This window comes from Peromyscus maniculatus, chromosome 15 (assembly GCF_049852395.1).
Source record: "Peromyscus maniculatus bairdii isolate BWxNUB_F1_BW_parent chromosome 15, HU_Pman_BW_mat_3.1, whole genome shotgun sequence".
Lineage (NCBI taxonomy): Eukaryota > Metazoa > Chordata > Mammalia > Rodentia > Cricetidae > Peromyscus > Peromyscus maniculatus.
In genome coordinates this window covers 57,654,188-57,680,202 of record NC_134866.1, presented here as the reverse complement: position 1 = coordinate 57,680,202, position 26,015 = coordinate 57,654,188, and the positions used below count along the sequence as shown (strand labels likewise).

At 38.6% G+C, this 26,015-nt stretch overlaps 1 protein-coding gene across 12 annotated transcripts in view; it reads right to left on the bottom strand.

The window, feature by feature from the left end:
* Positions 1–26,015, bottom strand: part of Arb2a (ARB2 cotranscriptional regulator A) — a 448,678-nt gene that overhangs the window by 406,951 nt on the left and 15,712 nt on the right. For 7 of the 12 annotated variants that reach the window (XR_013044776.1, XM_076552006.1, XM_076552007.1 and 4 more), the window contains exon 2: positions 8,763–8,886. The exons of 3 other annotated variants lie outside the window; for them this stretch is intronic. Coding sequence is in view for 7 of the 9 variants with exons in the window: in XM_076552006.1 (XP_076408121.1) it covers positions 8,763–8,868 (106 nt within the window). In the remaining 2 variants the exon portion in view is untranslated. Of the gene's footprint in view, positions 1–8,762; positions 8,887–17,554; positions 17,665–26,015 lie in introns of all 12 variants that reach the window. 2 more of the 12 variants (XM_076552001.1, XM_076552003.1) reach the window with 2 other exon arrangements.

Here is a 26,015-nt window from a genome sequence, read left to right as displayed (position 1 = left end):
AGGACAGACAGAAAACACCTCCCAGTCCATTTTAAGAAGTCGATATTATCATATCAAAGCAGATGCCAAAGTTATGAAGAAAGTTATAAAAATCATCAAAACAGTAAGAGCAGTCTCTGCAGTGTGTGAAAGGATAATGAGACACGCCCAAACAGAGCCCATCGCTGGAATGCAAGGCTGGCTTCACATCTGGAAATCACTCAGTATAATTCCTGAAGCCTGAGCTTCAGATTTTAGGTCAACTTCAGAATGTTTCTTATCCACTCCAGACTGGTGACTAACTAGAGTTTCTATCCATGAACAACACCAACAGCTAGCAGGTGAGATCACAGAGACAGAGATCCGTGAACAACACCAACAGCTAGCAGGTGAGATCACAGAGACACAGATCTGTGAGGAACACCAACAGCTAGCAGGTCAGATCACAGAGACACAGGGCAAGACACTACAGTAGTTAGATTTCCTGTACTATCACACAATATCTGAAATGACTTAAGGGAGAAAACTGTTATTTTAGAACACAGTCCCAATGTCTGAGTTGACAGACAGGGTTGGCCCAGTGCTCTGGGGGCAGAGTATACAAAGTGAAAGCAGAAGCTGTTTTCCTCACGGTTGGCAGGAAGCAAAAGAGCAGACCTGAGTCTTACAATCTCCTTCTGGGAACCACACAATGACTAAAACCTTCCTCTAGGGTCTGCCTCTTATTATTAATGTTTCCATATTCCAATAATGTAAAACTGGAAACCAAGTCTTTGACACATGGGCTTGGGAGAACACTTCAAATACAAACTAGCAAAATCTGCTTGACTCGGACCCATAATATGCAGCCTCACATTAAAAAGCTTACTGGATAACTAACTTGGGGGCAGGGGACTCCCCTGGAAAACACCATTTCTCCCACTCCGGGCCCATAGTTCTTGTCTAGGGTTGAGGCCCCAGGAGCTTTGTTCCTTCCAAGTCAGCATGCTCCTTGATGTCCTTTTTGGGGGGGGTCTTATAGACAACATCACCCATCAGGGTCTTGTTTAGGCAGGTATTTTGCAGATCCTCATAGACGCAGCCTCTCTGACATTTCTAGGAGACACAATCTTACAGCAAACTTCCTGTGGCTCTTAGGATCTTTCTGCCTCCACTTCTGCAATGATCCCTGATAAGATGGTGCAAGAATGTGTAGTGGATATATCACTAGGAGTGATCAGCCCTGGGATCACATACACACAGAAAACATGACACAGACTGAACAGGCTGTATTTATGTATTTAGGGGTGTGTGTGTGTGTGTGTGTGTAAAACAAAGAAAAATGAAGGGGTTAAACACTCCCACTTTCACAACTGAATTAGGTTCCAGTTCTCTGAGGACAAAAAGGTGTCTTTTCCAACAAAGGACCATTTATCTACAAGACCCTCACATCCAGGGTCGAGGGAGGAACAAACACAGAGGGTATAAGTCAGCCTCACTGTGTCTCAAGGACGAACCCAGCAGCCCCTTCTGAGTCACATCCAAGCTTGTGCAGACGTGTCAAAAAATGATATAACTAAACCTCAGCCAATTAAAAGTATATTAATATAATTGCTGCTTGTTTAACCAATCATATTCAAGATGACCTAACTGACCCTGAAACTCCTCTTAACTATGTTTAAAAGGAGTCTGACGCTCATCTCAGGATTGTGGCCATTTTGTACAGGTGTGAACCCATGCATGCTGGAATATTAAATGCTCTTTGTTCTTGCATACTATTTGAGTCTGGGGTCTTCCTTCAGCATTTCCTCAGACCCTACAAAAAGGAGGCCATGAATTTAACCATGCACAGGAGGTGTGTGCTGTGGAATGGTCTGTATGTCAAATTGCTCTGATTGGTCAATAAATAAAACACTGATTGGCCAGTGACCAGGCAGGAAGTAGGTGGGACAAGGAGAGAGGAGAATTCTGGGAAGCAGAAGGCGGAGGCAGAGGGACACTGCCAGCCACCGCCATGACCAGCAGCATGTGAAGACGCCGGTAAGCCACCAGCCACGTGGCAAGGTATAGATTTATAGAAATGGATTAATTTAAGCTATAAGAACAGTTAGCAAGAAGCCTGCCACGGCCATACAGTTTGTAAGCAATATAAGTCTCTGTGTTTACTTGGTTGGGTCTAAGCAGCTGTGGGACTGGTGGGTGACAGAGATTTGTCCTGACTGTGGGCAAGGAAGGAAAACTCTAGCTACAGGTGTGCTTGGAAGCAATCAGAGGAAAAAAAATGAAAGAGGGGGAAATGATGTAATTATATTAGAATTTTAAAAAAGTAAAAAAAGTATTATAAATAAGTAAAGACTACTAGCAGACTTTTTTTTTTTTTTTTTTTGGTTTTCGAGACAGGATTTCTCTGTGCAGTTTTGGTTCCTGTCCTGGATCTCGCTCTGTAGCCCAGGCTGGCCTCAAACTCACAGAGATCCTGCCTCTACCTCCCGGGTGCTGGGATTAAAGACATGCTCCACCACCGCCCAGCGACAAAAATTTCTTGATCAAAGTCTTCATCAATAAGGCTGGGAATAGCAGCAGGTAAAGTCACTGAATTTAAATCAAGGTTATTGTAAATAATGATAATGAATTAGCAGTAATGTTCACTAATGTCCAGGAAGCATCAGCACAGAATGCAGGCAAGCTGGCAGTAAGAGTAGAGGAGGACAAACCAAAACTGATTCACATAAAGAGGATCGGGTAGAGAACTGTTTCCAAAAGTCCAGAAGAAGTCGAACAAATGGATAACAGATGATAGACAAATCATAATCCTATAAAACTGGAAAAAGGAAAAGGTAATCTTTCAAGTGAAGAATTCACTGCAAAGCTATCTTCATTGCCATCCGCAGGCAATGACAGGACTGGCTGTGAGTCAAAAGCCTTCCTGTGAGGACAGCAATCACTATCCTCACCCTCCTCACTGCTGCCAACATTACAGTAAGTTAAGGGAAACTTTCGCACACAGAGACCACATAGTGTATGTGTGCACCTGCTGGTGGGCAAGAGATGCCACAATGTATGTGGAGGTCCAAGGACAACTTTCAGGACTTCTCTGCTTCTACCCTGTGTAACCCAGGAGTTGACATCATGCCATAACGCTTGACAGAAAGCTGCCTCTGCCCACTGAAGCATGCCACTGACTTTAAGTTACACTTTCCTTCCAGACTATTCTGCCATATCTTCTGGTTTCTCCACCACTTTTCATCCCAGTCATAGACTCTGTTGAATTTTTTCAAACATGTACACTGTTATCCAGTGTATCTTCCACAATCAACCACCTGCCACTAAAGCTCTAGGAACATCTCAGAAGAAAAATGTAAGAGCTGGTAGAGAGGAGCACTGTGAAATGCCATCTCCTGGATGCGGCATGGTTTTCACAATCATGAACTCACACCAGCTGTGGTTACCTGCACAAGACTGACATCAGACCAAGCCAGCAAAAATTCCTGAACAGAAGGAGATGATCCCAGGCCTAGTCCACTAGTGAGGAGCTATCAGCAGCTGATAGCTATCGGGAGAGGGAGAACATTCTTCTCTGAGGGTGTGGCTACTGGGCTCTCCAAACAGCACAGGCATGTGCATATGGGCAGCACTGATGGGATTTAGTGGGCTGTCACAAACCAAACATAATTAAGTGCTGTGGGATGTCTTTCTGTATACTGTAATATGTGTTGCTCTGATTGGTTGATAAAGCTGCATTGGCCTATGGCAAGGCAGCTTAGAGGCAGGCAGGAAATCCAAGGAGAGGTCAGGAAGAAAGGCAGAAGCTGAGAGACGCTGCGAGCCACCACCAGGAGACGCAAGATGAGAAAGTACCTGTAAGCCATGGCCATGTGGCAACTTAGAGATTAATAGAAATGGGTTAAGTTATAAGAGCTAGCTAGTGAGAATCCTGCCATAGGCCATGCAATTGGTAATTAATATTAAGCCTCTGGATGATTACTTTATAAGCGGCTGAAGGACCATGCAGCCAGGTGGTTAGAGAAACCTTCCAACTACAATAAAGACAGGAAGTTAGGAGGGAGAGGTTTGGGAAGAGTTTATGAGCATTTGAAGGGGAAGTAGGGGTGTAGATGATAGTTCATTATATACATTATAAAATTCTTAAGAAACTTCATATTCTCAAGTACCTTCCATTCATTAAAAATTAAACTATCTTCAAATGTGCATTCTTTCCATGTAAGATTAATAATATCCTACAATGAACAAGTCAATGATCACCATCCACTGTTTACATAGCATTGCCCGGTACAAAAGTAAAACTTTTTTATTCTAGGATATAGATGATTTGCAGGCTTTGAAGTTTTCTCTAAAATTTACCTTATAAGCATTTCCTTATTTATTTTCTAATTCAGTTGGGCCTTGAACATCATGAGTCTTGGGGGCACTGACCTGCCAGCACAGTAGAAAATCTTAGTACAGTTTTATTTTTCAATTATTTAAAATTTGTTCATGCAAAATTACCATTTGTTTGCTTTTTTGAAAAAAAAATCAAATTATAAAAATTTTTCTTACTAACTAAAAAGGAAGTTCTCAGCCAGGGATGATGGTACAAACCTATAATCCCAGCATTCAACAGGCTGAAGCAAGTTCTAGGATATCCAGGACTACCCATTGAGTTCAAACCAACCCTGAGCAACTTAGTAGGACCCGTCACAGATGATAGATAGATAGATAGATAGATAGATAGATAGATAGATAGATAGATAGATAGATAGATAGATAATGATAGATAATGATAGATATAGACAGATAGACAGACAGACAGACAGACAGATAGATAGATAAAACAATACCCACAATAACAGGGCACAGTGGTACACACTACCTTTACACACTGGGGAGGTAGAGGTAGTAGGTATCATGGTCATCCTTAATTGCTTCTCAACCTTTTATATACGATCAAGTATAATATCAAGGACATCATGGTGACATAGCAAATTTAAGGACAGCTTGACTGAGATTCAAGATTCTATCTTAAAAAGAAAAGCAGTTCTTAAAAAACATCAACTGGCCCAGATATGAACTAATTTTTATCTTTTAAAGATGTTGATAATAAACCAGGATTAAAACAAAGAGAGATTTTAAAAAATCACCATTAGCCGGGCGGTGGTGGCGCACGCCTTTAATCCCAGCACTTGGGAGGCAGAGGCAGGCGGATCTCTGTGAGTTCGAGGCCAGCCTGGGCTACCAAGTGAGTTCCAGGAAAGGCGCAAAGCTACACAGAGAAACCCTGTCTCGAAAAACCAAAAAAAAAAAAATCACCATCATTATCATTGCCAAAAGGAGACATCTTTGTGTCAAAATAATAAAAATTCCATGCTGTACAGATAACACAGACATTTTAAATACAGTCACTGCACAAAATAAAAAAGCACCGAAGTCTTCAACACCAATCATCAGTTCGTTTCTGATTCCTAGAACCGTATTCATTTCTTGTTACAAGACTTGATGGCAGTATGGCAAGTTTTCACTCAGTCCTACCTTGCTCAGCCTGAGGGGACAAAGTCTAAATGGATAGACTGACTAACTGTATTTGTTTTAGTGTTCTCTATTTTTTTAACAACTCAAGAAAAACAGGTCTGGGGAGAGCGTTCCCTTGTTAAAGTGCTTGTCGTACCAGTGTGAGGACTCAAGTTCACAGAAATGTGTCTGTAATTACAGCACTGGAGGACAGAGACATCAGCCCAGCTTCATCTGCCACCAGCCCAGTTAAATCAAAAAGTTCCAAGTTCAGTGAAGGACCTTGTCTCAAAAAAAATTAGGTGTAGAGTAATTGTAGAGAATGTTCAACATCAACCTTTGGCCTCCATACATGCACATATCTACATGAACATACATATACACTACATACACAAAACCACATGCCTTAAAGTGAAGCTGTGATACTAATGCTGGGCATTGACTTTAATAAGATGAGACCCTTGTCTGAAATAGAACAAGCATCATCTGAAATGAGCCTCCAAGGCATTCTTGGATCCCTTTCTTTCCCCAGCTCCCACTCTGATAATTGTATAGACGGCTCCTCTGTGGTAGGCAGCACACCACATCTACAACTGTTACAGCTACTACTTATCGACTGCCCTACACTGGAACTCCTTCAGAGCATGTAACATCTGTGGCCTCTACACTCTTTTATTTTTTTTTATAACATCACAAGCTCTCTACATCCTACATTGTAAAGGTACTTCCTGACATTATTCTTTATAACAATATGATGCATAAATACACCTTTTTAATATCATTCTTTTTTTTTTTTTTTTTTTTGGTTTTTTTCGAGACAGGGTTTCTCTGTGTAGCTTTGCGCCTTTCCAGGGACTCACTTGGTAGTCCAGGCTGGCCTCGAACTCACAGAGATCCTCCTGGCTCTGCCTCCCGAGTGCTGGGATTAAAGGCGTGCGCCACCACCGCCCGGCTAATATCATTCTTTTCTATTAAAGCATACAGGTTTCTTATACTGAATCATTTTGCTAGTCCCCAAATCTTGTTTATATGACCTACATGTTCCAAATGCTGGCAATGTGGAGGATGGCCTGCTTGTGTGCCACTGTCCATGGTGGTGAACTATCTTATCTGTGTTGTATGTATTATATGCATTGAAAATCATTCAGGAAACACTGAGAATCATGCCTAAAAACTTACAAAATATACTGAAACCCAACAGACCACAGAGATGAGCTAAATTACATGGCATTTTAAGTAGACACATGAAACACTTGAATTCATCACAACGGTAACAGTACAGTAGAAACAAAACTTTTGTGGTAGTACAGTGGGAACAATAGTTAATTTTATGGCATGATTTAACATTTCATGTCTGTATTTGTTTACATTTTTCTTGATACAAACTAGTACCATGTACACCCTGTACTTATGTGCATAAATTCTGATAAATTTCAATATTTGATAACATATTTTGATATATTTAATGGAAGTAAATGATAGAGTAGATTATTATCAAAATATATTCTGTGCAATTATGATAAACCTAACTTTAAAAAAAATTATGTGTTTCTATCATTATACATAATCTCTGAAAAGATTTTCAAAATTGTCTCAAATAACAAAACAAAGACCAAAAACCTGACATTTAAATAGGGCAACGAGGTTCAAAACCATGTTGTGCTAAGGTCAACTGTATCACCAATATGAAGCTATCATCACTCTGCATAATCCTACATATAATAAATATTGTTATTCCTATTGTTGGGAGTAAGATAAGAGTGGTTGTTATTCCTATTGTTGGGCAAAAGGGAAAGTCTGAATTAGAATCCAGATAGTTCTGTCTCTATGGTCTACCTCTACTCCTTTAACATTATGATACTTCCCCCCTCAAATCAACCTGTGCTCATATACTGCCTGGGAGATTATAATTTAAAGCCACAACTTTGAGAATCAAATTTTCACATCAAGGAAGATAGGAACACAATCTGTTTAGACGGAAGCCCAACATAACCATCTAGGTAAGATCTTCTAGTCTCTGTCACTAGTTGCTCCTCTTCTGGGTGACTCTAAAGGTTAAGCTGCCCAGGGTAAGTCCTTAGACCTCTCTTTTCTAGTTCCACTATTATCCCAGGCGATCTCAATTAGGACTACAACATTAAATATTATTTCTATATGAATAATTTCATGTCTACATATGGCAGCAAATTATGTTATCTCTTAACATCAGTGTATGAATTGTTTATTATCCCCTTGTTACAAACCTAATCCAAGCCATCACCCGCTTTCTGGCTGAGAAGACTCTCTGAAAACTCAAAGCCAACAATCAGCTTGGTCAATTTGTTTTCTGTAGGTAAGCACTAATTCCACTATTCCCTTGAACATCACCTCTAGAGGAAAGATCAAGGTGATAGAAAATGAGCTAGAAAACATGCTACTTTATTGCACATCTGCTGAGGCAGTCTTTGTAAAAGATGGGCCAAGACAGCTGCACTTACTGCTGTGACCAAAACCTGACAGAAACCTCAGGAAGAAAGGAGTGCTTGAGCTCACAGTTTTAGGACATTTCAACCATCACAGTCAGGAAGGCACAGAGGAGCGGCCCAGTCCACCATGAGAGTGGGCTATTCATACAGAAGCAGAGTAGAGGACTAAGAGAGTATGCCATAACCAGGAGTAGGAACAGCCCTTAAGACCATCCTTAGTGACCTTCTTTACCAGAAGAGCTTGCCTCCTAAAGGCTCCAAAGTCTTCAAAACAGCAACATGGGCTGTGGGAGCCATTTAAAATTTTAAGTATAACGGCAGAAGCACAAACTGGGTGATAAACTTCCTCTAGAGATAAAATTATATTAGACAGTAGAATTGAAACACGAAAAAAAAAAAAAACATCTAAAAGTCAGAATTCCCCAACACAGAAAAAACCCTTCTGAGGTATTAATATGGAATGGCTTGCACAAAATATCCTCAGTCCCAGTTAACATAATAACAGAAGACAGGAAGGCCAGATTATTTAACACTCCACTTGGCAAGATATGGTAAAGATACTGATCTTGATTGATAAGTCTTGAAAGTGTTTGTTTTGCTATTAAATGATGACCTTAAGCAGGAAGAGCATTAAGAAGTCTTATATCTGTGAAATCTTGACTCTATAATTTATCGCAGGCATTGTAATGGTTGTTGTAAGCAATATAAGTACTTGCAAATAGCTTAGGCACTGACATTCTTACTTTACAGCTGAAATGAACACAGGACCTAAGTATTTCTACATTTTCACTGTGCACAGTGAAATTTGCTGGGAAAAGTCATTGAAGTATGTACCTTTCAATGCTGTAGTCTTTTCTTTTTCATCTGGACCTCCCTGCTGGATTTCTGCCACGTTTATCCAAATTGGCAAGAAAATTAAAGAGCTCAAGGAAATAGACATCACTCTTCAGAAAACAGTCTAGAATGAATGAAAGCAATAAATTAAGTTCTACCCAAAGCCTATCTATTCTATGAAAGCTTCTGAGCTCCTACAAGAGAAAGAGAATAACTTCCTATCTTGATTTGCCATTCTACTTTGTGGATGCCCACACCTCAAAACTTATTATTTGCCTACTTCAAATGATAATATTTATGTGTCATCTGATTTGGCTAATAGTTTACACTTCTCTGCTGTTGTTATAGCAAGAACATCACCAACACAGTCTTAAATCTATAGATAACCCATAAAGCTTGCTCAACTAAACTAAGGTCCTTATCAGCCAACGGTATTTGCTGGTGCATGTGCCTGTGTATTTGTTTGAGACACACTTTGTCTGTGTAGCCCAGGCTAGCCTAGACTGCATAATCCTTTTTCCTCAGTTATGATCTCATATTTTAAAGCTTCAGGTAATTTTGAAGTGTGAGATTTAATATAAACTGCAAGCATGTGCCACTTAGAAGGTCAAAGTGTTCTCATCTAACATGCAGATAGTTACGAAGGAAAAAATACATAAATATATAAAGCAACTACAAATGGCCTAAAGTTTAATTAATTATTTAACTTTAAGGGAAACAATTAGAAACTTTTAAAAAGAAACTATGCTTACTTCACTGCCTGAAAGCTATGTTCTATAAATGGCATTCCAGTAAATAGTATACTATAAAATTAGGATTTCTTAAAATCTAATTCTGATCCACTCTAACCAAAAGCATTAAAACTATAGTTGGCCTTTTGCAGGCTGCTCATGAGCAACAGTGAAAACAACTAATCCTAAAGTTTGAAAGAAAAGGCTACAACACATACAATGGAAATACTTAAATTTAGACCATACATAAAATTACATCAATGCCAGGCATGGTAGTGCATGCCCACAATCCTAGCAATTACACTGAGAAAGATGGATTACAAGTTTGAGGCCAGCCTGAGATACAATACAAGACTCCATCTCAAAAACTGAGAGTGAACAAGAAAAAGAAGACCCTACACTAATAAGTCAAATGTATGAATGCTTGGCATCCACTTAGTGAAACTACTGGGGGAGAATTAGGAGTCTTGGGCTGGGCTCTGATTAGGATATCAATCTCTCAGCTACTGCTCCAATGCCATGTCTGTCTGTTTCCCAACATGATGATCATGGACTAACCCTCTAAAATTATAAGCAAGCACCCAATTAAATTCTTTTTTTTTTTTTTTTTTTTTTTTTGGTTTTTTCGAGACAGGGTTTCTCTGTGTAGCTTTGCGCCTTTCCTGGAGCTCACTTGGTAGCCCAGGCTGGCCTCGAACTCACAAAGATCCGCCTGGCTCTGCCTCCCGAGTGCTGGGATTAAAGGCGTGCGCCACCACGCCCGGCTCCAATTAAATTCTTTAAGTGTTGCCTTGGTCATAGTGTCTCTTCACAGCAAAAGAACAGTAACTAAGACACACTCTCCCATCAATCACTAATTAAGAAAATGTCCTACAGGCAGCAAGGCATTTGGTACATTTGATATATATTAATTTGTGTACTCCACACAGTTTATTTGGCATTATCTGATGGAGGTTAGGTTATAGGGAATAGAGTAGTGGAAGGTTTTCACTGATGTGAACTGGGACACAGCTGAAAAGTTGTATACTTGATGATAACCACCGCTGTTTAAATGTGGTTTCCTCGAAATGTTTAAATGTGGTTTCCTAGTACAAACTAGATTCAAAACACCTCATTTTGCACTTTCATTCTGTGAACTACACAAAGCAATTATTATATCTTTTTCCTTTCTGTGATTCCAACAGAAAATCCACTATAGATAGTGGAATATAGAATAAAGCTATAAACAACTTGCCGTGTGTGATCTTTATATAATCAACATTTCAAAACACAGAACAGTAGAACATTTACTTGCTGTTATCCCAAAATATGGTGTGAGCACATATAAAATGTACAGAAAGATACTGAATGGTCTGTTTTTCCACATTTGTTTGGTCTTAAGCAGGTGTTAACTATAAACTGGGTACGGTTAATCTTCCCTCCTGTTCTGAACACACAGATGGACATACAACATACGGTCCAGAACAGATAAACCTGAGTTAACGCTCTTAGAACATGGGCTAGTCTGAACTGAGCCTGGCCACAAAGAATCGATACTCAGTAAGTCAGGCTCTGGAAACTGAGTTCAAAACAGCAGCCTAGCAGCTGAGATCTCGTTCACTGAGTCAAACTTACTGGCAGTGTATGAAGAACTAAAGACTTAGAGAGACTACAATTCAAAAGTAACATGGCATTTAGTAAAGGATGGCTCAAACTAATGCTAGGCAGCATCTAATCCCAAAGCTATAATGAGAAAATGTGCATGTTTGGGGTGTGTATGTGTGAGCATGTATGAACATTCATCTAGGCACTGAGGGGGAAGCTGAGCAATGAAGACATCAGTCTGTAACAGACACAGAAGGCACACGGTCTTTTTGGTACACAGAAAATTTAGTTTCTACAAGAAATTCAATTATGATCAGATAAAAGTTTACATTAGAATAGGAACACCTAATTGTTTGTTTGTTTGTTTGTTTGTTTGTTTGTTTGTTTGTTTGTTTGTTTTTCAAGACAGGGTTTCTCTGTGTAGCTTTGCGCCTTTCCTGGAACTCGCTCTGTAGACCAGGCTGGCCTCGAACTCACAGAGATCCGCCTGGCTCTGCCTCCGAGTGCTGGGATTAAAGGCGTGCGCCACCACCGCCCGGCAGGAACACCTAATTCAAGTCATCTAAAATAATTCCTTACTTTCCTTGTATGGTGATGTAATAGATTCAGGTGAGAAATCTAGGTTTTGAATCTTTGTTCAACTATTTACTAGCTAATGAACTACCATGAAAGAATGAACATAGACTTATTTTACAAAACCTAAAGAAATACTTTAGAAACACTAGTAATTCATATAAAACCAGAAACAAAGCTGAGTAGAGCAGCCCATGTGTGTAATCCTAGGACTTGGGAGACTGACAAAGGAGGATCATTCATTCAAGGCCAAGCTGGGATACATATTAAGACTATATTTGAAAAAAAATAAGAAATAATGGAGTTCCCAGCAAATTGCACTCAGAATTCCAAGATACTAAAAGTACTTTCATTTGTACCACTGTACAAATGAAAAGGTAATATGTATCACTTATATGCACACCATAAACAAAAAATAAGATACCATAATAAGCAGCTTTGTGTTCACTTGAATTGCTAAGATTATAATGAAAAAAACATAATAAATGCAAACTAAATTTGACAGTAATTCATTTATTTTACAGTCTTCTAAACCTTTGTATTAGTTTGCTTCTCTATTACTGTGATCAAACCCTGACCAACATTGAATGAGGAAAGAAAGACCTTACTTCATCTTACAACTCCAACCCATCACTGAGGAAGTCAAGACAAGAACTCAAAGCAGGAGCCTTGGGGCAGAAAGTGAAGCAAAGACAATGGAGGAATGCTTCATACTGGCTTACTTTTAGCAGTAGTAGTAGTAGTAGTAGTAGTAGTAGCAGCAGTAGTAGTGAAAATATTTTTTCTCTTATAATATATTCTGATTATGATTCCCCTCCCTCTACTCCTTCAGTTCCTCCCCACTTCCTTCTTCTCTCCAGATCCACCTGCTTTCTGTCTATCATTAGAAAACAAACAGGTTTCTAAAGGAATATAATATAATATAACATAACATAACATAATTAATATAATATAATAAAAATAAACAGAATGGTACAAAACAAATAAATAGAAGAAAAACAACCCCAAATAGGTGCAAGAAACAGATATAAACACAAAGACCCACTCGTTAGCATATACAGGAATCCCATAAAAGCACAAAACTGGAAGCCATAATATATATGCAATGGATGTGTGTGTGTGTGTGTGTGTGTGTGTGTGTGTGTGTGTGTTTCTGTGTGTATGTGGAGAGAGAGAGAGAGAAATAGAGAGAGAGAAATAGAGAGAGAAAGGAAAGCCTAACATGACATTATGTGACAAGGAACCTCCAAAGATGCCGGTGAGTTTGTTTTCTGTTGACCATCTACTGCTGCACATAAGCTGCTCTCCACAAAGTGAGAGCAAGGCCCTATAACTGAAGACCACATCCACACCTACACAATTCATTGAACACAAACAAGCAGAGCCAGTTCCTACCTAGAGCCTTCCCCCACACGGGCTAGTATTCTTGGTACTACAAAGTGCTCTGCAGGCTATCAAAGGAGAAACATAAACACCAACACAATCTCTAGCCCTTGGATCTACATGATGTCCTACCTGTAAGATATACTAGTCCAATGGGGGCACATGGCTTGTGGGAGCAACCTACCAATATCTAATTTGACTTAAGGCCCATTCCACAGGATGGAACCCATACCTGATGTTGCTTGGGTGACCAAGAACCTGGAACTAAATACACCAGAGACCTAGAGTAAAACCAAATAATACTGTTCTGATAAAGGAACATAGCAATAAAATTATTTTAATGGTATTCTGCTGTACTCATAGATAAGTGCCTTGCTCAGCCATCATCAGATAAACTTCCTCCTGTAGCAGATGAGAACAAGTACAGGGACTCACTGCCAGACAACATGCAGAGAGTGACAGATATTGAAATATTCAGCCCTAAGCCAGGCAGCAGTGGCACACGCCTTTAATCCCAGCACCCGGGAGTCAGAGCCAGGCGGATCTCCGTGAGTTCCAGGCCAGCCTGGACTACAGAGTGAGTTCCAGGACAGGCTCCAAAGCTACACAGAGAAACCCTGTCTTGAAAAACCAAAAAAAAAAAAAAAAAAAAAGAGAGAGAGAGAGAGAGAGAGAGAGACAGAAAGAGAGAGAGAAGAGAGAGAGGGAGGGAGGAGAGAGAGAGAGAGAGAGAGAGAGAGAGAGAGAGAAAGAAAGAAAGAAAGAAAGAAAGAAAGAAAGAAAGAAAGAAAGAAAGAAAGAAAGAAAGAAAGAAAAAGAAAAGAAATACTCAGCCCTATATTTAGACACCTCTTGGGTGTCTCCAACAAACCCCTCCCCTCAGTGCTCAAGGAACCCTGTGGAAGAGGTGGCTTGCTTTTTTTATACAACCCAAGACCACCTGCCCAGGTGCAGCACTGCCCAGTGGGGTAGAGGCCCTCTCCTATCAATCACTAATCAAGAAAATACACCACAGGCATGCCCAAAGGCCAATCCAATGGGGGCAATTGTCACTCTTCCTAAGTGACTCCTGACAAAAACAAGTACAACATTATTTATAAGTGTACCTACATAAAGATCAATTATGTGCATTCAACCTCTATTTAAAGCTTTACATGCAGAAGATTATTGTTCCCACAATGACCCAAGATCACCAATTCCTCTTATACCCATTATCTTAAGTTATCTCTACAAATGGCAAGGGCAGAAAAAGACCTATCTTATAGATATCAAAAATACTTGAAATTAGGAAGTAAATTAACCTTACAAAAGAATCCTAGATATTAAACAGGAGACTGGCTTCTAACTCTTGTAACATTTGTCTACGATCTATTCTAGCAATCTGATAAGCTCAGGTACTTTACCAGAATAACAATTCCAATACCCTTTATGGAGAAGGCTCATAGACTCATGCACTAATTTCTATTACTAGAATCATTAAAATTTGGAGTTTGGGGGAAGTTAGATGTAATTACCTAAAGTTGTCAACTAAAACTGTCTCGTTATCTTCAGTGTGCTCTGTGGCATTAAGACTGACTCCACACTGTTCCCCAAAATGCTCTGACAAATCAAAAAATATAAAAGTACAAGCAACAAGTTAAGGAATACCAAACAAAATGATTCTAAAAGAAAACAGTATTACATTGCTGTATCTTTATTATAGTTCCCAAAATTAGAAGTAAACTGGTAGATCATACATTTTATCTACAAAAAGAAGAAAACTCAACAGAAAAAAACTAGAAAACTGGGCTGGAGAGATGGCTCAGAGGTTAAGAGCACTGATTGCTCTTCCAAAGGTCCTGAGTTCATTCCCAGAAACCACATGGTGGCTCACAACCATCTGTAATGAGATCTGGTGCCCTCTTCTGGCCTGCTGGAATACGTGCAGGTAGAACACTGTATACATAATAATAAATAAATAAACCTTTAAAAAATTAAAAAAAAAAAACTAGAAAACTACAAAGTTCTATATGGAAATGCTAAATATGAAGTTAAGAAAGTGAATAGGAGGCCAGACGGTGGTGGCGCACGCCTTAAATCCCAGCACTTGGGAGGCAGAGCCAGGCGGATCTCTGTGAGTTCAAGCCCAGCCTGGTCTATAGAGCGAGATCCAGGACAGGCACCAAAACTACACAGAGAAACCCTGCCTCGGGGAAAAAAAAACAGTGAATACGAACTAAGATAATTCTCAGTTTTGAAGACTAACCAAAGAACAATTTGGTAGACAGTTTAGATATTTTCACACAAATGGAAAGTTACAGTCAAGTACAAACTAAATCTCAGGTAGAGTATACCATCCTCACAATTGTAGGAAACCCAAGTATGTCAAACAGCTATCACTTCCATACATGTCAAATATACTTGTCAATATGTCAGATATAAACAATAAACTACAAATAATAATATAAAGGTATATAACTTGTCTAAATTAAGCAAGCAGAAACAATCATCAGATTGTAAAATAGGCAATCCCATTAAATAGCAATATTAACATTGCCAAAAGGGCCATATCCAGTGTTTCAATCCCGTAAGTATGTTCGCTGACAACTCTACTAAACTTGTGGAACTTGAGCTTCAACTTACTTTTTAAAATATGATATGAATATGGGATTCACTAGATGAATTATCAAATAGTATTTTATGAGGAACCCACGGCACGGATGCCAGGCATACAGTCAGCCAAGAGTCTCTTACCATCTATTGTCCCAAGAGTTGACCTCAGGTGCACAGCACTGCCTGACTCAACTTCAGTCCTTCCCCATCATTTGGTACTGAGCCAATAGCAATAGGACAGCCTAGCCAGTTCGTTCTTATATAGGACAAATCTAATTGGCAATATTTGTTCCAGAACTGGCAGAAGTTGTATCAGTTCTGCATGCAAATTAAACACTTCTCTCAAAGCAAACTCTTCCATTATCTCACAAATGCTAGCATTCTACAGGTCAAATCTGGGCCTAACACATGTTTAGTAAACACTCAACAACAATGCTAGACCTTTAATCCCGATGCTGATAATTAATACACATTTTTATCACCAAATTTTGTCTCTGCATCTGTTTCTGGAAAGCCTAAGCTTTGACAAATGTACAAAACCATAAGAGATAAAAACGCGGAGTTTCAGAGTGCAGAGTCCAGTTCCAATGGATATATCTACAAAACACTCCCACATCTAAGGCTCAGGGAACATTGGGAAAGAAGGGGGCAGAAAGACCATAAGACCCAGAGGATCAAGGAGTTTGCTGTGATTGAGTCTCCTAGTAATATCAGAAGCTACATCCATAAAGTCTCACCAAAATGACTGCCTAAACACTAGCTGAACAAAGACAATATCAATAGACACACCAAGTGGGTGGGAGAAAGCCCAGGAGGCCTCAACCCTACACAAAGAACTGCAGAGCTAAGGAACACTGAAGGTAGAACAAACAGGCTTCCCCAGGGAAGAGCACATTGATGGGTTATCCAATACCAATGGTCAATCCTGGAAACAGAGATTCAAGTAACATTATGCAGACCGAGAAGACTGTATTTAGGAAGATATATGTATATGCATACTCAACTACATATTAATAAAAATGAATTAAAAGGGGGTTATAAATTTAAAACAGAGCAAGGAGGGGTAAATGGGAGGACTTAGATGGAGGAAAGGGAAGGGGGAAATGATGTCATTATATTATAATCTCAAAAATAATATGAAATACCTTTATCTTTTAAAAAATGAGGCGAAGCACATAAGTACTACAGATTGTTAACAACATTTTGAGTCTTGAATAAATTAGTGTATTAGGGTTTCTATTGCAAAGATGAAACACTATGGCTAAAAACCAATTTGGGGAGGAAAGGGTTTATTCGGCTTACACTTCCTCATTGCTGTTCATCACTGAAGGAAGTCAGGACAGAAACTCAAACAGGGCAGGGACCTGGAGGCAGGAGCTAATGCAGAGGCCATGAAGAAGTGCTGGTTACTGGCTTGCTCAGCCTGCTTTCTTATAGAACCCAGGACCACCAGCCCAGGGATGGCACCACCCACAGTGGGCTGGGCCCTCTCCCATTAATCATTAATTAAGAATATGCCTTACAGGCTTGCCTAAAGCCCAGATTTTATGGAGGCATTTCATTAACTGAGATTCCCTCCTCTCAGGCAAATCTAGCCTGTAGCAAATTGACATAAAACTACCCAGCACAGGTAGTGAATGTATAAAGGTTAATTCTATTTTAATATATAATCATTACATATGAAAAGTTGATTTGTTCATTGGAATACAATTCTCACACAATACACCGTGATCATAATTACATATAATATTTTTCATTATCAACTATATATAACTTTGTGTGTGTATGTGTGTGTGTGTTGCTGGGGAGGACCTCACACATACTATGTAAACACTCTATCACTGAACTACATGCCTGGCCTAACAATATATTTCTTAAAGATAGAAAAGCACTAACATAAAAAGAATAGCATCATTTTAGCATCATTACCTTTTATAATATATTCTTTGGAGTGTTTGTTTGTTTTCTTTAAGGGTAATATTACAAGTCCAGTGTCATCTATTTACTCAGAAATCTGGGGCTCCTGCTAGGGATCTACTCTAGAAGACACAGTTAAAAAGAAGACAGACAGATATTAAGAAAACCTCATAGTAGCCATATATGACTAAATTATTGTTATCAAAATACAACCAATTCCTTGCCTGAACAGAAATAGAGAAATTTTCAGTAAAAATGTATTAACTCAGAAGCTTTTTTTTTTTTTTGGTTTTTCGAGACAGGGTTTCTCTGTGTAGCTTTGTGCCTTTCCTGGAACTCACTTGGTAGCCCAGGCTGGCCTCGAACTCACAGAGATCCGCCTGCCTCTGCCTCCCGAGTACTGGGATTAAAGGCGTGCGCCACCACCGCCCGGCAACTCAGAAGCTTTTAATAGCTACAAGAAAGACAAACTTTAAATATTTCTTAAAATTTGAATTAAAAATTAAAATTTAAACCTTATAATAAAGCATTTTGAATACATATACTTCTGAAAATATCAACTTTCATTCATGGTTCTGTTTTCTTTGATTGGTATTCTTCCACCATGTCTACAAAAGTGAAATAAAATCTGCCTTTGAAAATACCCAAATGACTGGAAATTTTACATTCTGGGATCAGGGACAGTTCTAAGCAACTGGTGAATGAAAGATGAGGACTAAGGACTTGCTTAGAATAATCTGTTCCACTGGCTGCTCAAGGATGGGTTAATCTCCTTACAAGAGAACATTTTCATAAACAATCACCAGTCTATTGACAGGATGTGAAAATGGCCTATAATCCTGAGAAAAATAAAAACAAAGTGAAAGGGGAAGTTGTGTGGAGGCAGCCACTAGAGAGGGCTTGCTGTTAGAATGAAAGAAAATACACAAACATCGTACTCAGTGCCTGTCTGAACAAAGCATTTTATTAAACTAATTTCTATTTGCTGAAATGACATATGCTGAAAATACTGCTTTTTCTCATCAGAGCTATGTCTCCTGAAAACCACAACTCAACTGCCCTTCTTTGATACACAAAATGCCACTAATAAAATTATACAGCTGCCTGTACTGCCAAACACTCAGCATTGGTCTTGGTCTTAGCATATAGTTCTAGAGCTTATACTTGATACTAATCAAACTATATTTTGTTTGTTTGAAATATTATACATCAATTTTGCTCAAGACCACAGACATTGTTTTCTACACTTTCTCAATATAGTGCTTGAAATCTTAACCAGAGCAATAAGGCAAGAGAAAGAAAGAATTAAATAAAAGGAATACCATTGGAAAGGAAGCCATCAAATTATCTGTATTTGCAGACAACTTGACTCTGTAGTTAAAGATACTAGAGACTCTACCAGACAGAAACTCATAGTTCTAACAAACACTTGCAGCAGAGTAGCAAGATGCAGGGTCACACTCAGCAACCTGGACCTTTCCAACACTTCTGAAACCCAGCCCTACACACACACACACACACACACACACACACACACACACACACACACACACACACATAATTGAGAAGAAAATCCCATTCACAACAGCTAAAATAAGAAAATTGAGCAAAGAGGTGAAACAACTCTATGACGAAATCATTCAAGTCTGACAAAAGAGAAGGCACTCACTACAAGACCAAAAGCCCTCTCAGGCTGTGGATAGCCAGCACTGCTGTATGAAAATGGCTATCAGCAAAGCCATCTTCAGAATCAACACATTCCCCTTTCAGATTCCGACATTCTTCACAGACCTAAAAAGAAAATCCTGAGATTCAAATAAAAGCCAAGGAGATCTCAAATGGCCACAGAAACCCTGGAGAGGAGGGGCAATGAGGGAGGTAGCACATGCTTGATCTCAACTGTACTACACACAGAACATGTGACCTCCGTTCTTCCAAACACAAGACACTATGAAACGAAAAGCAAACCAATGAAAACAAGCAGCATTAGACTAGGATTCAGAAATAAATTCACAAAGTTATAGCCACCTGATATCTGGCAAAGGTATAAAACATGAATTAGCCAAAACACAGTGACTGTAACAAATAGTGCTTTATTCTGGATCTGGATCTTTCCCTAAAACCAATATCCAGTTAAAGTGGTTCAGGGGCCTTAGTATAAAACCTGAAATTCTGAAACCACCAGAGGAAAAGACAGAGAAACTAGTCTAGATACAGGAATATGTAAGGACTTTGACAAAAGAACTCAAACATCATTTGAGTGTATATGCAATTGCAAAGGAAAGGATCAGAATGGAGAAGAAAGAAACATTTGCTTTCCTGTATAGAACTGAGATTTCACTGGCATGATTATTAGATTTTATTCACATTTGTTTTATACTTACATGAAAACCTACAGGGAATATGGAGTTAGAGGGAGATGATAACACAAGGTCAGATGTGAGCAAGGTGAAAGGGTATATTTCTGTGAAAGTAGACTGAAACCCACTATCTTCATTTTGTTTTCACTAACAAAAACAAGTAAAATTACAAGTTAAAAAAATTAAACAATAAAAGAAAGCCTGGTGCACTGCTCTCGATATGGTTGACAGGTTTTGACTTGTTTTTACTAAAAATACTCAGATATATTCATAATCATGGGTTTTAAATTAGTATACACACATTGGACTCTCAAAATAAGTTGCAAGATTTTGGAAGCTCTATAAAGGTTGTACATTATCAAGTCAGGAGTGGGGGTACAAGCCTGTGTCCTCTACTCAAGAGCCTGAGGCAGAAGGATCCTATATGTTCAATGCCAGCCCAAGCAACATAGTGAGACCCTGTCTTAAACAAAATGGAGAATTTAGTAATGATGATAATATTACAGCACAGTGTTTACGAGTGCTTTAGCAGTCCTGAGAGAGGTGGGTCCCTCTAACTTGCCTCACATCCAGAAAAAAGTATTCAGTGCTAAACTGAAAAGCATTATAGCTGTTGCTTAAACATTCTCTTCAAAGCTCAACTTGAAATTTAATACTCGAGTCCCATCCCTAGTGCTGCAGCAGAGTACCAGGAGCAGCCTTCCTTCCCCTCCCCACATCTCCTGTGGATCCCACTGACTACTCATCCCCTCCTAGCCTCCCTCCCCCAACCGTTACTGTTATCATAATCCCCAACCCCAGCAGGCACACCCTGACAAACCACAGACCACACCTACCAGAAAACCAGGTAGGCTGCCCTCAGACATTCTTTGTCTCTCTGTTCACCCAGAACCAATCCCATAAACAAGGCAAGCTACTCCAGCAACAGAATACAAGAGAGGAAAGAGAAAATCTAAAATAGAAGAAATGAATACATCAATAAAATAAATGTTAAACTGAAAAGAAAATGTTCTAATGGAAAACACCTAACAAATCTGGGACACTGTGAAAACTCGAGATCTAAAAATAACAGGTATAGAGAAAAAAGAAGAAACCCAGATCAAAGACCCAGAAAATGTTTTCAACAAAATAATAGAAGAAAATTTCCCTAACCTACAGAAGGAGATGTCTATAAAGGTACAAGAAGCATATAGAACACCAAATAGATTGGAGCAGAAAAGAAAGTCCCCTTAGCACATAATAATCAAAACAATAAACATACAGAACAAAAAAAAATTAAAAGATTAACGGGGGAAAAAAGACCAACTCGCATATAAAAGTAGACCTATTAGAATTCCACCTGACTTCTCAATGGAGATTCTAAAAGCCAGAAGGGCCTGGACAGATATGCTGAAGCCTCTAAGGGACCACAGATGCCAGCCCAGACTACTATATGCAGCAAAACTTTCAATCACCATAGGCAGAGAAAATAAGACATTCTATGATAAAGCCAAATTTAAGCAAGATTTATCTACAGATCCATCCCTACAGAAGGTGCTAGAAGGCAAACTCTAACCTAAGAAGGATATCTACACACATGAAAATACAGGAAATAATCTCACACCAGCAAAATCAAAAGAAGTGAAACTCAAGCTTACATGTGCAGACACACACACTACCACCACCAACAACAGAAACAAACAGTAATTGGTCACTGATATCCTTCAATATCAATGGTCTCAACTCCTCAGTAGAAAGACACAGAATAACAGAATGGATGTGAAAACAGGATCCATGCTTCTGCTGAATACAAGAAACATACCTCAACATCAAAGATAGACATTACTTCAAGGTGCAGGGGTGGAAAAAGATATTCCAAGCAAATGGACTTAAGAAGCAAGCTGGTATATCTATTCTAATATCTAACAAAATAGACTTCAAATCAAAATCAAAAGAGATGAATAAGGACATTTCATACTCACCAAAGGAAAAATCCACCAAGAAGGCATTTCAGTTTTTAATAACAATGCCCTAAACACAAGGGCATCCAAGTTTGTAAAAGAAACACTACTACAGCTTAAACCACATACTGACATTCACATACTAATAGTGCAAGACTTCAATAACCCATCCTCACCAATGGACAGGTCATCAAGACAAAAACTAAACAGAGAAATAAAATTAATCTAACATATCTACAGAACATTTCACTCAAACACAAAAGAATATACCTTCTTCTCTGCACCTCACATGACTTTATCCAAAACTGACCACATACTCAAACACAAACCAAGTCTCAAAAGATACAAGAATATTGAAATAACTCTCTGTATCCTATCAGACCACCATGGTTTAAAGCTGGATCTCAACAACAGAAACAACAGAAAGCCTACAAACTCCTGGAAACTGAACAATTGTCTATTGAGAGAAAAATGGGTCAATAAAGAAATAAAAAATTTAAAGACTTTCTAGAATTGAATGAAAATAAATATACAACATACCCAAACTTATGAGACACAATGAAAGTGGTGCTAAAAGGAAAGTTCACAGCACTAAGTGCATACACTAAAAAATAAAGTTATCTCATACTAGCAGCTTAACAGCACACCTGAAAGCTCTAGAACAAAAAGCAAGCAAACAGAAGAGGAGTAGACAGCAAGAAATAAGCAAACTGAGGGCTGAAACAAAGCAATAGAAACAAAGAGAATAATACAAACAATCAATGAAACAATTGGTTCTTGGAGAAAAGCTAGAAAAACCCTATTGAAACTAAAAGGTTGAGAGAGAATATGCAAATAAACAAAATCAGAAATAAAGAGTGGGACATAACAACAGACACTGAGGAAATCCAGAGAACCTTAACAACATACTTTGAAAATCTGAACTTTACCAAATTGGAAAGTCTGAAAGAAATGAATAATTGTCTTGATAGGTACCACTTACCAAAGTTAAGCCATGATCAGACAAACAATTGTATTAGGTCTATAACCCCTAGTGAATCAGAACCAGTCATTAAAAGTCTCCCAACCAAAAAAGGCCCAAAGCCAGATAGTTTTAGTGCAGAATTCTACCAGACTTTCAAAGAAGAGCTGATGCTAACACTCCTCAAATTGTTCCACAAAATAGAAACAGAAGGAACATTGTCCTGTTCATTTTATGAGACAACAGTCACCCTGATACCGAAACCACAAAACGACCCAACAAAGAATTTTACAGACCAATTACTCTCATGAACATTGACTCAAAAATACTCAATCAAAATACTTGCAAACTGTATCCAAGAACACATCAAAAAGACTATCCTCAATAAACAAGCAGTCTTCAACCCAGAGATGCAGGGATGGTTCAATACAAGAAAATCAGTAAATGTAATCCACTACATAAGCAAACTGAAAGAAAAAAAATACAAGATCATCTCATTAGATGCAGAAAAGTCTCCTCTGACAAAATCCAACACCTCTTCATGATAAAAAGTCTTGAAGAGATTAGAGATAAAAAGGACACACCTAAACATAATAAAGACAATTTACAGCAAGCCTATAGCCAACATCAAATTAAATGGAGAGAAACTTAAAGCACTTCCACTAAAATCAGGAACAGGAAGGCTGTCCACTATCTCCATATCTATGCAATATAGTACTTGAAGTCTTAGCTAGAGCAATAAGACAACGGATGGAGATTAAGGGGATATAAATAAGAAAGAGAGAGAGAGAGAGAGAGAGGGAGGGAGGGAGGGAGGGAGGGAGGGAGGGAGGGAGGGAGGGAAGGAGGAAGAAAGAAAGAAAGAAAGAAAGAAAGAAAGAAAGAAAGAAAGAAAGAAAGAAAGAAAGAAAGAAAGAAAGAAAGAAAGAAAGAAAGAAAGAAAGAAAGAAAGAAAGAAAGAAAGAAGCAGAAGTATCATTATCTGCAAATGATACGATAGTATAAATATGTGACCCTAAAAAATTCCATCAGGGAACTCCTACAGCTGATAAACACTTTCAGCAAAGTAACTGAATATAACAATAATAATGAGTAGCCCTCCTCTCTACAAATGACAAATGAACTGGGAAGAAATCAAGGAAATAACATCTTTCATAATGACCTCAAATACTATAAAATATTTTGGGTAATTCCAACCAAGCAAGTGAAAGATGTAGATGATTAAAAACATGAACTCTTTGAAGAAACTGAAGAAGATATTTTTGTTCATTGGTTTTGCTCTTTTGGGGGGCCCACCACCCAGCTCCCAAATAAATCCATGGAGTCTTACTATTACTTATAAAAAAGCCTGCCGGGCAGTGATGGCACATGCCTTTAATCCCAGAACTTGGGAGGCAGAGGCAGGCAGATCTCTGTGAATTTGAGGCCAGCCTGGGCTACAGAGTAATTCCAGGAAAAGCAAAAAGGTACACAGAGAAATCCTGTTTTGGAGAAGAAAAGAAAGGAGAAAAATTTTAGACTGGAGTGATGGCTCAGAGGTTAAGAGCACTGGCTGTTCTTCCAGAGGTCCTGAGTTCGGTTTCCCAGCAAACACATGGTGGCTCACAACCATCTATAATGAGACCTGCACTTATATGTAACAAATCTTTAAATAAATAAATAAATAAATAAATAAATAAATAAATAAATAAATAAATAAATAAATGCCCAACCTTAGCTTGGCTTATTTCTTGCCAGCTTTTCTTAACTTTAAATTATCCCATCTACCTTTTGCCTCTCTCTGGGCCTTTTTACTTCTAGGCTTTTCTTACTTCTGTATATCTTACTTTCACTCTTACTCCATGGCTGGCTGTGTGGCTGAGTGGCTGGCCCCTAGTATCCTCCTCTTTTCCTTGTTCTCTTGCTCTTTCTTCTTCTCCCAGATTTCTCCTTCCATTTATTCTCTCTGCCTGCCAGCCCTGCCTACCCTTTCTCTTGCCTTGCTATTGGCTGTTCAGCTCTTTATCAGACCATCAGGTGTCTTACACAGGCACAATAACACAGCTTTACAGAGTTAAACAAATGTAACATAAAAGAATACAACACATCTTTGCATCATTAAAACAAATGTGCCAGAGCATAAACAAATGTAACACATCTTAAAATAATATTCTACAAGATATCAAAAGATGGAAAGATCTACCATGCTCATGAATCAGTAGAATTAACATAGTAAAAATGGCCATCCTACCAAAAGTAATCTACAGATTCAACACAATCCCCATCAAAATTTCAACACAATACTTTGCAGACCTTAAAAAAACAATTCTCAACTTCATGTGGAAAAACAAAAAACTCAGGATAGTTAAAACAATCCTGAACAACAAAAGAACTGCTGTAGGTCCCACTATTCCTGATTTCAAGTTGTACTACAGAGCTATAGTAATAAAAAAAAATGCATAGTATTGGCATAAAAACAGACATGTTGATTAAGAGAATTGAATCAAAGACCCAGACATAAATCCACATACATATGGATATCTGATTTTCGATAAAGAAGCCAGAAATATGCACTGGAAAAAAAAAAAAAAACAGCGTCTTCAACAAATGGTGCTGGTCAGACTTGATGTCTTCACGTAAAAGAATGCAAATAGATCCATATTCATCACCCTGCACAAAACTCAAGTCCAACTGGGCCAAAGACCTCCACATAAAACCAGATATACTGAACCTGATAGAGCAGAAAGTGAGGAATAGCCTTGAACTCATTGGCAAAGGAGATGGCTTTCTGAACAAAACACCACTATCACAGGCACTAAGATCAACAATTAATAAATGGGGCCTCATGAAGCTAAAAGTTTCTGTAAGGCAAAGGACACTGTCAATCAGAGAAAATGGCAGCCTACAGAATGGGAAAAGATTTCCACCAACTCCACATCTGATAGAGGACTAATATCTAAAATATATAAAGAACTCAAGAAACTAGATATCAACAAACCAAATAAACCAATTAAAAAATGGAGAAGAGATCTAAATAGGAAATTCTCAATAGAGGAATCTTCAATGGATGAGAAACACTTTAAGAAATGTTCAACATCCTTAGACAACAGGGAAATGCAAATCAAAACCACTCTGAAATTCAATCTTAAACCTGTCAGAATGGCTAAGATCAATAACATAAGTTACAGCTCATGCTGGTAAGGATGTGAAACAAGGGGAACGAACACTCCTCC